Genomic DNA, 11,454 nt, shown 5'->3' with positions numbered 1-11,454 from the left:
CTACAGTTTCCGCCTGATTTTTCATATTTAGCAGGCACTTGTACTTCTGCAGATCGGGGGTGGGGATGGGGGGTGGGACTGGGTCCAAAGACCCCAACAATTGCGCAGCTCAGCAGATAGGAAGCTACGCAGTCCCTGCTTTCTATACAATCCGTACCTGTCCCTGCGCTCTTCTCATGGGGCTATTGCACGAGTGTTGGGTGTTTCAAGACTTGGACAACCACTGATGTGCAGTCAATGAAAGTGTTTGCCGAGTATGAAAAATCGGGCAGAAAGTTTATGTCAAATCAGATTATTGTGTAGGACCCCCCAACAATGAGCCCTTACTGAGGGGGGCGCCATACCCATCAGATATCTGTTGGCCAGGAGCTCGTTCGGCTGTCGGCCATTTCTCCCGACTCCCCGACACGGGTGCTCGTCCGTTCTTGCATTTTCAAAAGGCAGCGGATTATATATATAACATTAAAGATTGGACGTTAAAATTCCAACTCACCAATTCTTACCTCCCTTGACATCATCATCATCATCTGTCCGGGGTGAGAGGCAAGAGACCCCCATATGCTTTAGACTGACAATATCAGTGGGTTTGCCTGGCCGTCTGATGTGTACAGTAAGGCTCCTGATTCTTCCCCGACAGACTGTCGGGGGCAGAGAAGGATCCAGCGTGAAAATTTCATGGGGAAAAGAAGGATCCGGCATGACGATGTTGGGGGGGAAGAGAATCCAGCGTGACGACGTGTGTGTGTGTGGGGGATCCGGCATGACGATGTTGGTGGCACAGAAGGATCTGGCGTGACTATGTCGGGGGGGGGGGGGGGTAAGGATCTGGCGTGATGATGTCAGGGGGGGGGAGGTTCCGGCGTTACTATGTCCGAGGGGGGAGGATTCGGTTGGGAGGATCCGGCGTGATGATGCCAGGGGGCGGGTGGGAGGATCTGGCGTGACTGTGTTAGGGGGGATCCGGCGTGACTATTTCGGTGGGAGGGGGGAGGAGGATGCGGCATGACGATGTTGGTGGCAGAGAAGGATCTGGTGTGACTATGTTGGGGACAGAGAAGGATCCGGCGTGACTATGTCGGGAGGGGAGAGGGGGGTAGGATCTGGCGTGATGATGTCAGGGGGGGGGGGGTTCCAGCGTCACTATGTCCGAGGGGGGAGGATCCAGTTGGGAGGATCCGGTGTGACTATGTCGGGGGTAGGATTCGGTGTGATGATGTCGGGGGGAGGATTCGGTGTGATGATGTCGGGGGGGGATCCGGCGTGACCATGTCCGGGGGGTGGGTGGGAGGATCCGGCGTGACTATGTTGGGGGGGATCCGGCGTGATGATGTCAGGGGGGGTGGGAGGATCCGTCGTGACTATGTCGGGGGGGGGGGGGATCCGGCGTGACGACATTGGGGACAGAGAAGGATCCAGCATGTCTGATTTCGGACTGCTGATCATTTTTTTTCTTCCTCCTGTGATAAGCCACCGCCACAGGAGTCTGGAGAACACAGGAACGCTTGGCAGATGAGGGAGCCGGGAGAGACGGCTGTTGGGGAACCGAGGTGGTTGGACTGTTAGCCGAATCCACGGATATCAGCAGCTTAGACCAACTTCAACCTAATGTGGATGGGGCCTTAATACTGCACCCGATTAAATGGATGAGCTATCACTGACATGGCAGCTCTTACAGAATCAGAGGGGCTCTGCTGTGATTAGTAGGGGGATCCCACTGTAAAGCATTCACTATAGTGAAGGATTACTGGATGTTCACTTTTGCTAAAGCATAATTATCTTTATTTATGACAAGGCAGGTGATAGGAGACACATCACAGTCTTGTGCAGTTCTCGGGTGGCGTTCCCGCGTACATGAATGGCACATTTACATAGTGAAAGTACAACACAGCGGTGGGGAGTTATGGCAGAGCGAGGCTCAAACGAGGACGCGCACAGATTGGCAGTGGTTTCTTGCATGCACCAGTCCATATCGTGCTGCAAGGACCGACCAATGCCATAATCTACATATACACCCGTAATTACTCATGTTGTTGTAAGGCGGACATATTTTATGAATGGCATAAATCTCATAAATGAGCCAACATTATGGCACATTATGATTTACTACAGCTCACAGGAAAGCCGGCTGTAACATAGGTCACACGTAGGCCGCGTCCACCAGATCTGGATTTACAATAGCCAGATCCAGCCGCAGTTGTGCGGATAATCTGCATCATAATTAGTGGCTTTGCTACAAGGGATTGTGGATTTTCAAACATGTCCATATGGCACAAAACTTCCTAGGCACATATCAAATCCTGTATGAATTCCCAGCTTGTGAATATGGCCATAGTGTAGGATGGCAGGCTTTTAAAGAGTATCTGTCACTTGCCATGAATATGTATTTTTTTTACCTGGTGTAAATGCCGCTGTTCTCCTGAATCCGGCGCTGTTTTTCTTTTGTTCCTGCGCCTGTCCGTTCCTGAGAGATGGCCTCTTTTGTCCCCTGTGTAAAAATATAGTCTTGCTAGCCATATGGGTGTGATCCTCAAGAAGAAGCCGCCCACAGAGTAGAGGACCACACCCACTTGGCTTAAAAGACTGCAGGGAAGAGGAGGCCATATTGCAGGAACAAAAGAAAAGCAACGCCGGATTCAGGAGAAAAGCGGCATCTAGCTTAGGTATGTAATTATATGTTTGGGGCCGTTCCTAATTAAAGGCGTCTTCCTTAGTCATTTATGGATTATATACAGGATATGCCATAAATATGGTTTTTACCTTTGGGGAGGGCGTCTAACTCTATCTTAAGTGCCCCAACCCACTTCTATCAGGCAGAAAATGTGTAAATAAATTGACAACTGGGTGTGGCCATTCCCATTGTTTGGGGGCAATGACTTGTCTCCAAATCCCCCAGATCTCAGTCCTGTTGATCATCTGTGGGATCTGCTGGAAAACCAAGTCGGATCCATTGAGGCCGCAGCGAGCAACGTACAGGACGTATAGGATCTGCCGCTAACGTCTCGGGGTCTGGTGGAGTTTTGGCGACATGAGAGTAGTTTTAATGTTATGTCAGATGGGCTATGCTGTTTATCCGTTCACACTTGATCCGCTTGTCTCGCAGACTCAGCTGTGTAAGGGCAGCAGGGTGTTGTTTTTCATCGCTTGCTCCAGTCTGTCCTTCAGAGCTTCATTCTCAACTGCAGCCCAGCGGAGACCCCCTATTCTGACCACAGGCGGTTCACAATCATGCAAGACCCCCATGATATTAAAACACACTCCATCTGCGTCGTCTCCACCTTGATGCTGAACTCCTAAGATGCCGCATGACATGGATGCATCGCGCAGCAGATAAAGCAGCGGATCAAGAATGCCGCCGCCACGTGCCGTGCAGACGATGGTGGGCAGACGAGCCGGATCTGCGGAGCTTTGTAGGATCTGGAACTCTCCAGCGACCACACACACCAGGAGCGGCCGCAGGACTAGGAACGGCGATGGGCACAATTGTGGCAGGATAGATGGATGTGAGGGCAGGCGGAGGTAGGCCAGAGCACGCTGGATGAGAGGAAGGATGTCTCTGCAGCGCAGAGGCAGCGGAGACACGGTGTCCCACCATGACGCCTGGAGAGATTCCTTGTCAGCCGAGGTAGAAGACTTCAGAACCCCACCTGCAGAAAAAAAAGTAATTGGTGTTACTGAGGATCGCCCAACTCTTTAAATAAAAAAACGCCCTTAGTCTTAAAGGGATTGTCCAGGACTTCTATATCAATGACCGATCCTCAGTAAAGTCATCAATACGATTCACTGGATACTTCACCGTGGCAGATCGGTGGGAATCCGGCGCTCACTGATCCCCGCTGCAGCCGGACATACGCAGGGCATATAGCGGGATCAGCACAGCGCCATACACGGGGTAGTGGCCGTTCTCAGGTACTGCAGCTGATCGGTGACTAGTGTGTACGGTCTGAATGAAGATCGCACATGCACAGGGCTGCTGTGCTCAAAGCCACGGACATTGCATGGAGCGGGACATCACATCACTCTTCGTGCAGCAAGGAGGCTCGGGACCCCCGTCCTAGGATAGTTATGGGGGTCCAAGGCCCTCAGTGATTATGCAACTAACACCTATCCTGGAGGTAAGTGAGAAATGTATAGGATAATATTTGGATTTTAGCAGGGACCAGTTTGGCACTAAGGGATGACATATAATAGCACAAGGATTTATTAAGGCATCTCGTCGTTGCCCCTTTAAATACACCATAGTGTCTATAAAGTAAAGACTATACACAAGAACCTGACACCTACCGGTTTCCTGAGCGAGGAAGACAAACCGGACCCAGGAGGCGCCCCTCTCTTCTACCAGCAGCAGGGTGCGGGCTTGGCACAGAAGTCCCGTCTCCTCCGCCACCTCCCGGCACAGACCTTCCACCAGACTTTCCCCCCTCTCCAGCCGCCCGGCGGGTAGGTACCATCTCCCGCGGCACTCCGCCTTGGCCTCCTGCATCATCAGCACCTCATTCTGCAGAGAAGGTCACAGGTTAAAAAAGGTCCATCTGAAGGACTGCCAACACAACAGTCCACGATCGGTGGGGGTCCGACCATAGGGACCTGCACTGACTGTCAGAACGGACAACTTTTATGAAATGGCGGTGCACACGCTCGACCACTGCTCCATTCATTCCCTGTGGGGCTGTGCATTTTTTTGCATTAGCCCAATAGAGAATACATGGCGTAACGGTCCGCCATCCTGTCTAAGTGCTACATCGGGGATAAAAATTCTTCATTCTTCCGATTGTTCCAAAAAATATCTAATTTTTCATTTTAGGGTTTTTATTATACCCCATATTTTTTTTTATTGCATTGAAATGTACTGAGCCTCATACATGCCTATAGTTTGGGTCAGGACCGTGCTTCATGGATATCTGATTTTGCTAAATAAAAAAAAAAAAGGCACGTGCTATTTAGTAAGAAATTAAAGGGTTAATCCAATCTTCGTATATATGGATGTTTTCAGATAGAGCTTGTAAATACGAGCACTTTTGCAATTTACCGCTTATTAAAATTTGCAGGCGTTCGGGAGATATTAACACTTTTCCTTTACTTATTGCCTAGGAGACCGACCACCTCTGCAGCGTTGCTTGTTAGCACTGCTGCGAAGGTGGGCAGGATTGGGAGGTAACAGCGCTCTCCAGCTATCCTTTGTCAGTTTTAAACCAGCTCAGTATAGAATCTTGTATATAAAAAAAATGTATAATAACTCTAATAACCTAAAAAAAATTAAAGTTATAGCAGAAAAATAAAATTCAGGTGTCAGAGCAGCGTATGTAGAGGCGGCGCCCTCACCTGGTCGTTCAGTAGGATACCCATGACGATATAACACACATTGTGCCTTAGTCTCAGGGGCTGCGGGCTCTCGGGGGCCACATCACATTTGTCAGGGAGCGGGACGGCGCCTCCATCTAAGAGAGTTGTCAGCTCCTCCTCCAGACCCGAAGACATGTCTGAAACACATGAAGAACGCGATAATCAGGACACATAACTTATTGTACAGGTGAGCTGCTGCAGATGCTGCGGCGCTGCTTATCCTCAGACAGGACAAGAGAGAATCAGCTGGAGGAATCCTCTGTCCTCCATAGACCTCTGCCCAGCGGAGTCGTCTCCTGTCATTTTTAGGCTTCTGCACCCACCAGGACTTTTGTCACTCAGCTTTCCCAGACCCCTGATTGGCAATCTGTGCTGTAATACAGCCATAATCACGGGAAAGCTGGGTGAGAGCCCTGGCGGAGCAGTGACCATGACCAAATTGGTTGTCACCCAGTATGGTCTGCAGCTCAGCATGCTCAATGATGGGAGTTGTAGTCTCGCAACAGCTGGAGAGTCACAGCCCTCACTCTGCTGCAGTCTCATCCTCCTACCTCATGTCTCCAAAGCCGGAAGTAGTGGGCAGGCTGCTCTCTGCACCCATTGGTCACTGTGGATCCTGCCTTACTTTCTGATTGGCGGATGTAATTTTCTATACACAAATAGGGTGTGGCTTCATTTAAAGAGACATGACCCCAGGGCAGAGACTGTTAACCAAAAGGGGAAATGTCAGCATGTTTTTAAATAGATTTTTCTTGTCCAATTCAGTCTTATGTTCTGCGAAATATACAAAATAAAAATTACCTGGAAATATGAAGTTTGTGAGCCGTTCACTCAGGGGCGTACATAGGATTCATGGGGTCCATAGCAGAAGTTCAAATTGGGCCCCCCCCCCCAAAAAAAAATGTAAATAATTGTCGGGGTCACAGAACAGAAGATCCCACAACCTTCCATCCTTTACATAGTAATTTTCCTCCTGCTGACGTCCCCTCTTTCATTGTCCCATAAAGTGCGATACCAACAAAAGTGTCCCCCAAACACAGTATGATACCCCCATGGTGAATTCCTCCACATGCGCAGTATAATGACCCTACTGTACCCCACCTCAACTCCCAGGGCAAAGTATGCTGACCCCAGCACAGTATGATCCCCCAATGGTGAGCCCCTAGAGCTAGAGAGGATGGTAGGTAATAAGGGAGGGTGTTATACATAATAAAAGAGGAAACTATATAACTAAGGACGGCGCTATACATAATAAGTGAGTACACTATATACTAAGGGACTGTGCTATACATAATAAGTGAGTACACTATATACTAAGGGACTGTGCTATATATAATAAGTGAGTCACTATATACAAAGGGCGTATGCTATACATAATAAGTGAGTACACTATGTACTAAGGGACTGTGCTATACATAATAAGTGAGTACACTATGTACTAAGGGGCTGTGCTATACATAATACAGCTACATTCCTGTATCTGTATGCAGTGTCGGTGTGCTGCCCTGTTTTACAGACGCATTGAGCATGTCCTATTCTAATCCACAAAATCGGATCAGAACAGGACATTCTCTGACTCTCACAGATTTCATTCTCAGATCCGTGATTTTCATGGATGTGTGAATGGATCTATAAAACTCTACGAGTCCGTGGACCATCCCATAAAACAATCTGACATTTCACACAAATGTGAGAATGCAGCCTAAGGGATTTTATAGATAACATTATCACTCCAAGTCACACAGTGCAGATACAGAATAATATTTACATCCAGGCACTTACTGCTGACGTCTCGTCTGATCAGAATCGGTTTCTGCTGCTTCTTCTCCATCTGGTCAGACCTTCATGTCTACATCTCCCAGTCACGATTCGTCTTGTCATGATGATCTCCAGCCTAGATAATAACAAGGTCACATATATTGTATATATACATGTATCTCCCCCTCACTGCGCCCCTGAATACAGATCTGTACCCCCCCATTAATATACTATTAGCCACTTAGTAATCAAAATAAAAAGTGATAAGCAGCACTGTGCCCCCCATTAACTGTAATCTCCACCAGCCAATAACATAAATTATTCAATCTCTGTGATTCTCCCCAATTAACTGTAAGGCTATGTGCACACGGAAAATATACAAGCACCCCCATCATTGCTATGTCCCAGCACCTCCCGTCATTGCTCTCTACCAGCACCCCCAACATTGCTCTGTCCCAGCACCCCGGTCATTGCTCTCCCAGCACCCCCGTCATTGCTCTCTCCCTGAACCCCCATCATTGTTCTCTCCCAGCAACCCCCGTCATTACTCTCTCAGCACCTCCATCATTGCTCTCTCCCAGCAACCCGTCATTGCTCTCACCATCCCCGTCATTGGTCTACTAATCCCCATCATTGCTCTCCCCGCCCCATCAACCCCATCACTGCTCTTCCCAGACCCATCAGCACTCTCCCCAACCCCATCAGCCCCACAATTGCTCTCCCCAGCCCCATCAGCCCCGCTATTGCTCTCTCCAGCCCAATCAGCCCCATTATTGCTCTCCCCAGCGTTTCAGTAAAAATAAAAAATAAAAACACTTAACTCTCTGCCCGTTCCCCCGCAAGCTGCAGCATCACTGCTCTTCCAAGCCCCACCATTTCTCTTCCCAGACCCATCAGCGCTCTCCCCAGTCCCATCAGCCCCACCATTGCTCTCCCCAGCCCCATCAGCCCCACCATTGCTCTCTCCAGCCCAATCAGCCCCATTATTGCTCTCCCCAGCGTTTCAGTAAAAATTAAAAAAAAAACACAACTCTCTGCCCGTTCCCCTGCAAGCTGCAGCATCACTTCTCTCCCCAGCCCCACCATTGCTCTCCTCAGACTTATCAGCGCTCTCCCCAGCCCCACCATTGCTCTCCTCAGCCCATTCAGCCCCACCATTGCTCTCCCCAGCCCCATTATTGCTCTCTCCAGCCCCATCAGCCCCATTATTGCTCTCCCCAGCGTTTCAGTAAAAAAAAAACAATAAAAACCACTTACCTCTCTGCCCGTTCCCCCGCAGGCCGCAGCATCCTTGTTGTCTGCAATTTCCTTCCTCACACAGGCCCACGCTGCATGATGACGTCATCAAGCAGCGCGTGCCTGTGTGTGGGAGGAAGCGGCGGGCAGGAAGCAGAGGACGGATCTCTGCAGCTCCGCTGCCATTCTGTCCTGTCAGCAGCGGAGCAGGGAGACGCTGCACCAGCAGCGGTATGTCCGCCCCTGGACTGCTATGGGCCCCCCCAGCTCACGGGCCCCATAGCAGCCGCGTGGTCTGCCGCCATTGGTGGTACGCCACTGCGTCAACTTACTAGGAAAACTTCTAGCAGGTTATATCTGTGCATCTACCACAGGGGCACAGGTTGTGCTCGGCAAGTGGCTAAGCCACAACTGTAACGTCACCCAGTCCATTATATGCGCCCACACAGAAATAGCACCCCTGGTGAAGCTCTTAGTGTTCCCCATACTGATACATATTACTTTTATGCCCCCTTACACACAGCATGATGCCCCCACTGTGCTGCACCCATACAGCCCTCACCGTGTATCACCCACACATCATGGTGACCCCACAGCGCTGCTCACACACATCATGGTGACCCCACAGCGCTCCTCACACACATCATGGTGACCCCACAGCGCTCCTCACACACATCATGGTGACCCCACAGCGCTCCTCACACACATCATGGTGACCCCACAGCGCTCCTCACACACATCATGGTGCCCCCACAGCGCTCCTCACACACATCATGGTGCCCCCACAGCGCTGCTCACACACATCATGGTGCCCTCACAGCGCTGCTCACACACATCATGGTGCCCCCACACACACATTACAGTGCCCCACACAAACCCTGATGCCCCCTAATTGCCCCCCACATATCATAGTGACACACACACACACAATATGCCTCAGACAGTTACAGAGGGCAAATACCCTCTGGATGGTGGAGCAGGGAGCTAACAGCAGAAAGCTCCCTGTTCCACCATTGTATTTAACAGAATCTCTGTCATGAACACACAGATACAATTGGAAGTTGGACCATCTGCCGACCTCCCAGGACAGGTTACCAAATCTGGGTATAGATAAATGCCAACTGAACCCGCTGATTTAGTCACCTACTCACTCTGTAGGGTGGTCCCCGACTGTCACCAGACAGCAAATGTCCAGGAAAGAAGGATCAGCAAATTGGAATTAAACACACCTGATTCTTTCTTCTTACAACAGATGAGCCCCCCCAAGATCCATTACTCCATCCACAATGAGAACTCGTGCACGCTCGGCTGAACTGAGTGTACTTTACTGGTATGTCGGGAAAAATCGCCAACAAGGGTATAGCAACCTTAAAGTGGTTTTCCGGTTTTGAAAAATGCTTGCCTCCCCCTCCCCCCGGGCTGCAAACAAACTGTGCTATACTCACCCTCTCTGGGTCCAGCACTGAATCTCAACTACTCCTGGTGTCTAATGTCTGCCCGTTGACAGCACTGCAGCCAATCAGTGAACTCAGTTGTTTGGTACAAGCTTCTCAGACCTGCTGAGCTCACTGATTGGCTGCAGCGCTGTTAACATGACCGGGAGCAGGGGCCAAATCTCAGAGCTTGACCCGGGTAGGAAGAGTAAAGCACAATTTGTTATTTTTTTTAAGCAACTGCAGCCTGAAACCAGAAAACCCCTTTAATATCATGGTTTATAGACTGGTCACTCATGTATCCGCTGGTGGAGAACAGTAGAGAAGAAAGTGTGGAGGAGTCAAATAATAGAATTAAGTCCTTACCGGTAATCCGGTTTCTAGAAGCCTTCCACGACAGCATTGGAGGATGTTGTCCACGCCCTATTGGGGGACAGGAACATAGAGAGTTTAAAAGCCCCTCCCCACTGTCAATCCCTAGTGTTTACCAAGATCACCTGGAAAAATGGTTACCTGACAGTTATATGGAATCCATAGGGAGGGAAATTCGTGCTGTCGTGGAAGGCTTCTAGATACTGAATTACTGGTAAGGACTAATTTTATTTTCTCAATACGCCTTCCACGACAGCATTGGAGGAATACCAACGATATTTTATTAGGGAGGGACAATAGCTTGAAGGACTTTCCTACCAAAGGCTAAATCCCTAGTGGATGATAAGTCTAATCTATAATGTTTAGAAAACGTATGAAGGGAAGACCATGTAGCTGCCCTGCAAATCTGCTCAGCAGAAGCACCCGCTCTTTCGGCCCATGAAGTTGATGTGGATCTGGTACAATGAGCCTTTAAGGCAATCGGTGGATTCATTTGTTGGTTGTTATAGGCTTCCCCAATTGCTTTTTTGATCCAGTTTGCTATAGTGGATTTAGTTGCCTTCCTTCCTCTGTTCTGCCCTGAGTGCTGTATAAATAGGTTCCCATCCAATCTCCAAGACTCAGTTTGTTGAAGATAATAAAGGACAGCTCTGCGGACATCTAGGAGGTGGAACTCTGCTTCCTTTGGATTGGAAGGATTCTGGCAGAAGGAGGGAAGGATGATTTCCTGGGAACGATGGAAGTCCGTAACTACCTTTGGGAGAAAGGAAGGGTCCAGGCGAAGCGTAATTCTATCTTCGGTCACATTCATGTAAGGTTCTCTGATAGAAAGGGCCTGAAGTTCTCCTCCTCTCCGTGCTGTGCTAAAGTGATGGCTTCTAAGAAGGCAGTCTTATGAGAGAGAGAGTCTGTATTGTGCTAGAGGATAGAGGCTCAAAGGGAGAGAGGGTTAAACCCTTGAGTACCACATTTAGATCCCAGGATGGGACCTGAGACTGAATTCTTGGGTGAAGTCTGAGTGCTGAAGTTATGAATCTCTTGATCCACCTATGAGAGGCCAAATCTTGGTCGAATATGGAACTTAGGGCTGAAATCTGCACCTTAAGAGTGCTGGGTTTGAGACCCAACTCCAATCCACTCTGTAGAAAATCAATGATCCAAGCAATGTTGGGATGTGAGGTATCAGGAATATCCGGGGCGTACCATGATAGGAATTTTTTCCATATTTTGCCTTATATCGCGTTGGTTACTGGCTTCCTACTCTGTTGAAGAGTTTTTATAACTTCTTCTGAGAGACCTTTGGATCTTAAGATCT

At 49.3% G+C, this 11,454-nt stretch overlaps 1 protein-coding gene across 2 annotated transcripts; it reads right to left on the bottom strand.

The window, feature by feature from the left end:
- Positions 1 to 1,756: 1,756 nt before the first annotated feature.
- Positions 1,757 to 5,958, bottom strand: NUDT18 (nudix hydrolase 18). 2 transcript variants are annotated; one of them, XM_073654049.1, is made up of 4 exons: positions 5,892 to 5,958; positions 5,320 to 5,477; positions 4,282 to 4,495; positions 1,757 to 3,644 (listed from the first exon to the last, which is right to left on the bottom strand). In XM_073654049.1, the coding sequence occupies exons 2-4, from the start codon at positions 5,473 to 5,475 to the stop codon at positions 3,103 to 3,105; spliced, it is 912 nt and encodes a 303-aa protein (XP_073510150.1). In that variant the 5' UTR covers positions 5,476 to 5,477; positions 5,892 to 5,958; the 3' UTR covers positions 1,757 to 3,102. The 2 variants fall into 2 exon arrangements, with proteins under 2 accessions (XP_073510150.1, XP_073510151.1); XM_073654050.1 differs by having other exon boundaries at positions 5,791 to 5,896.
- Positions 5,959 to 11,454: the final 5,496 nt, after the last annotated feature.

Source organism: Phyllobates terribilis, unplaced genomic scaffold (assembly GCF_046119375.1).
Source record: "Phyllobates terribilis strain yellow unplaced genomic scaffold, ASM4611937v1 Scaffold_11__3_contigs__length_659146591, whole genome shotgun sequence".
Classification (NCBI taxonomy): domain Eukaryota; kingdom Metazoa; phylum Chordata; class Amphibia; order Anura; family Dendrobatidae; genus Phyllobates; species Phyllobates terribilis.
This window is presented reverse-complemented; position numbering and strand designations above follow the sequence as displayed.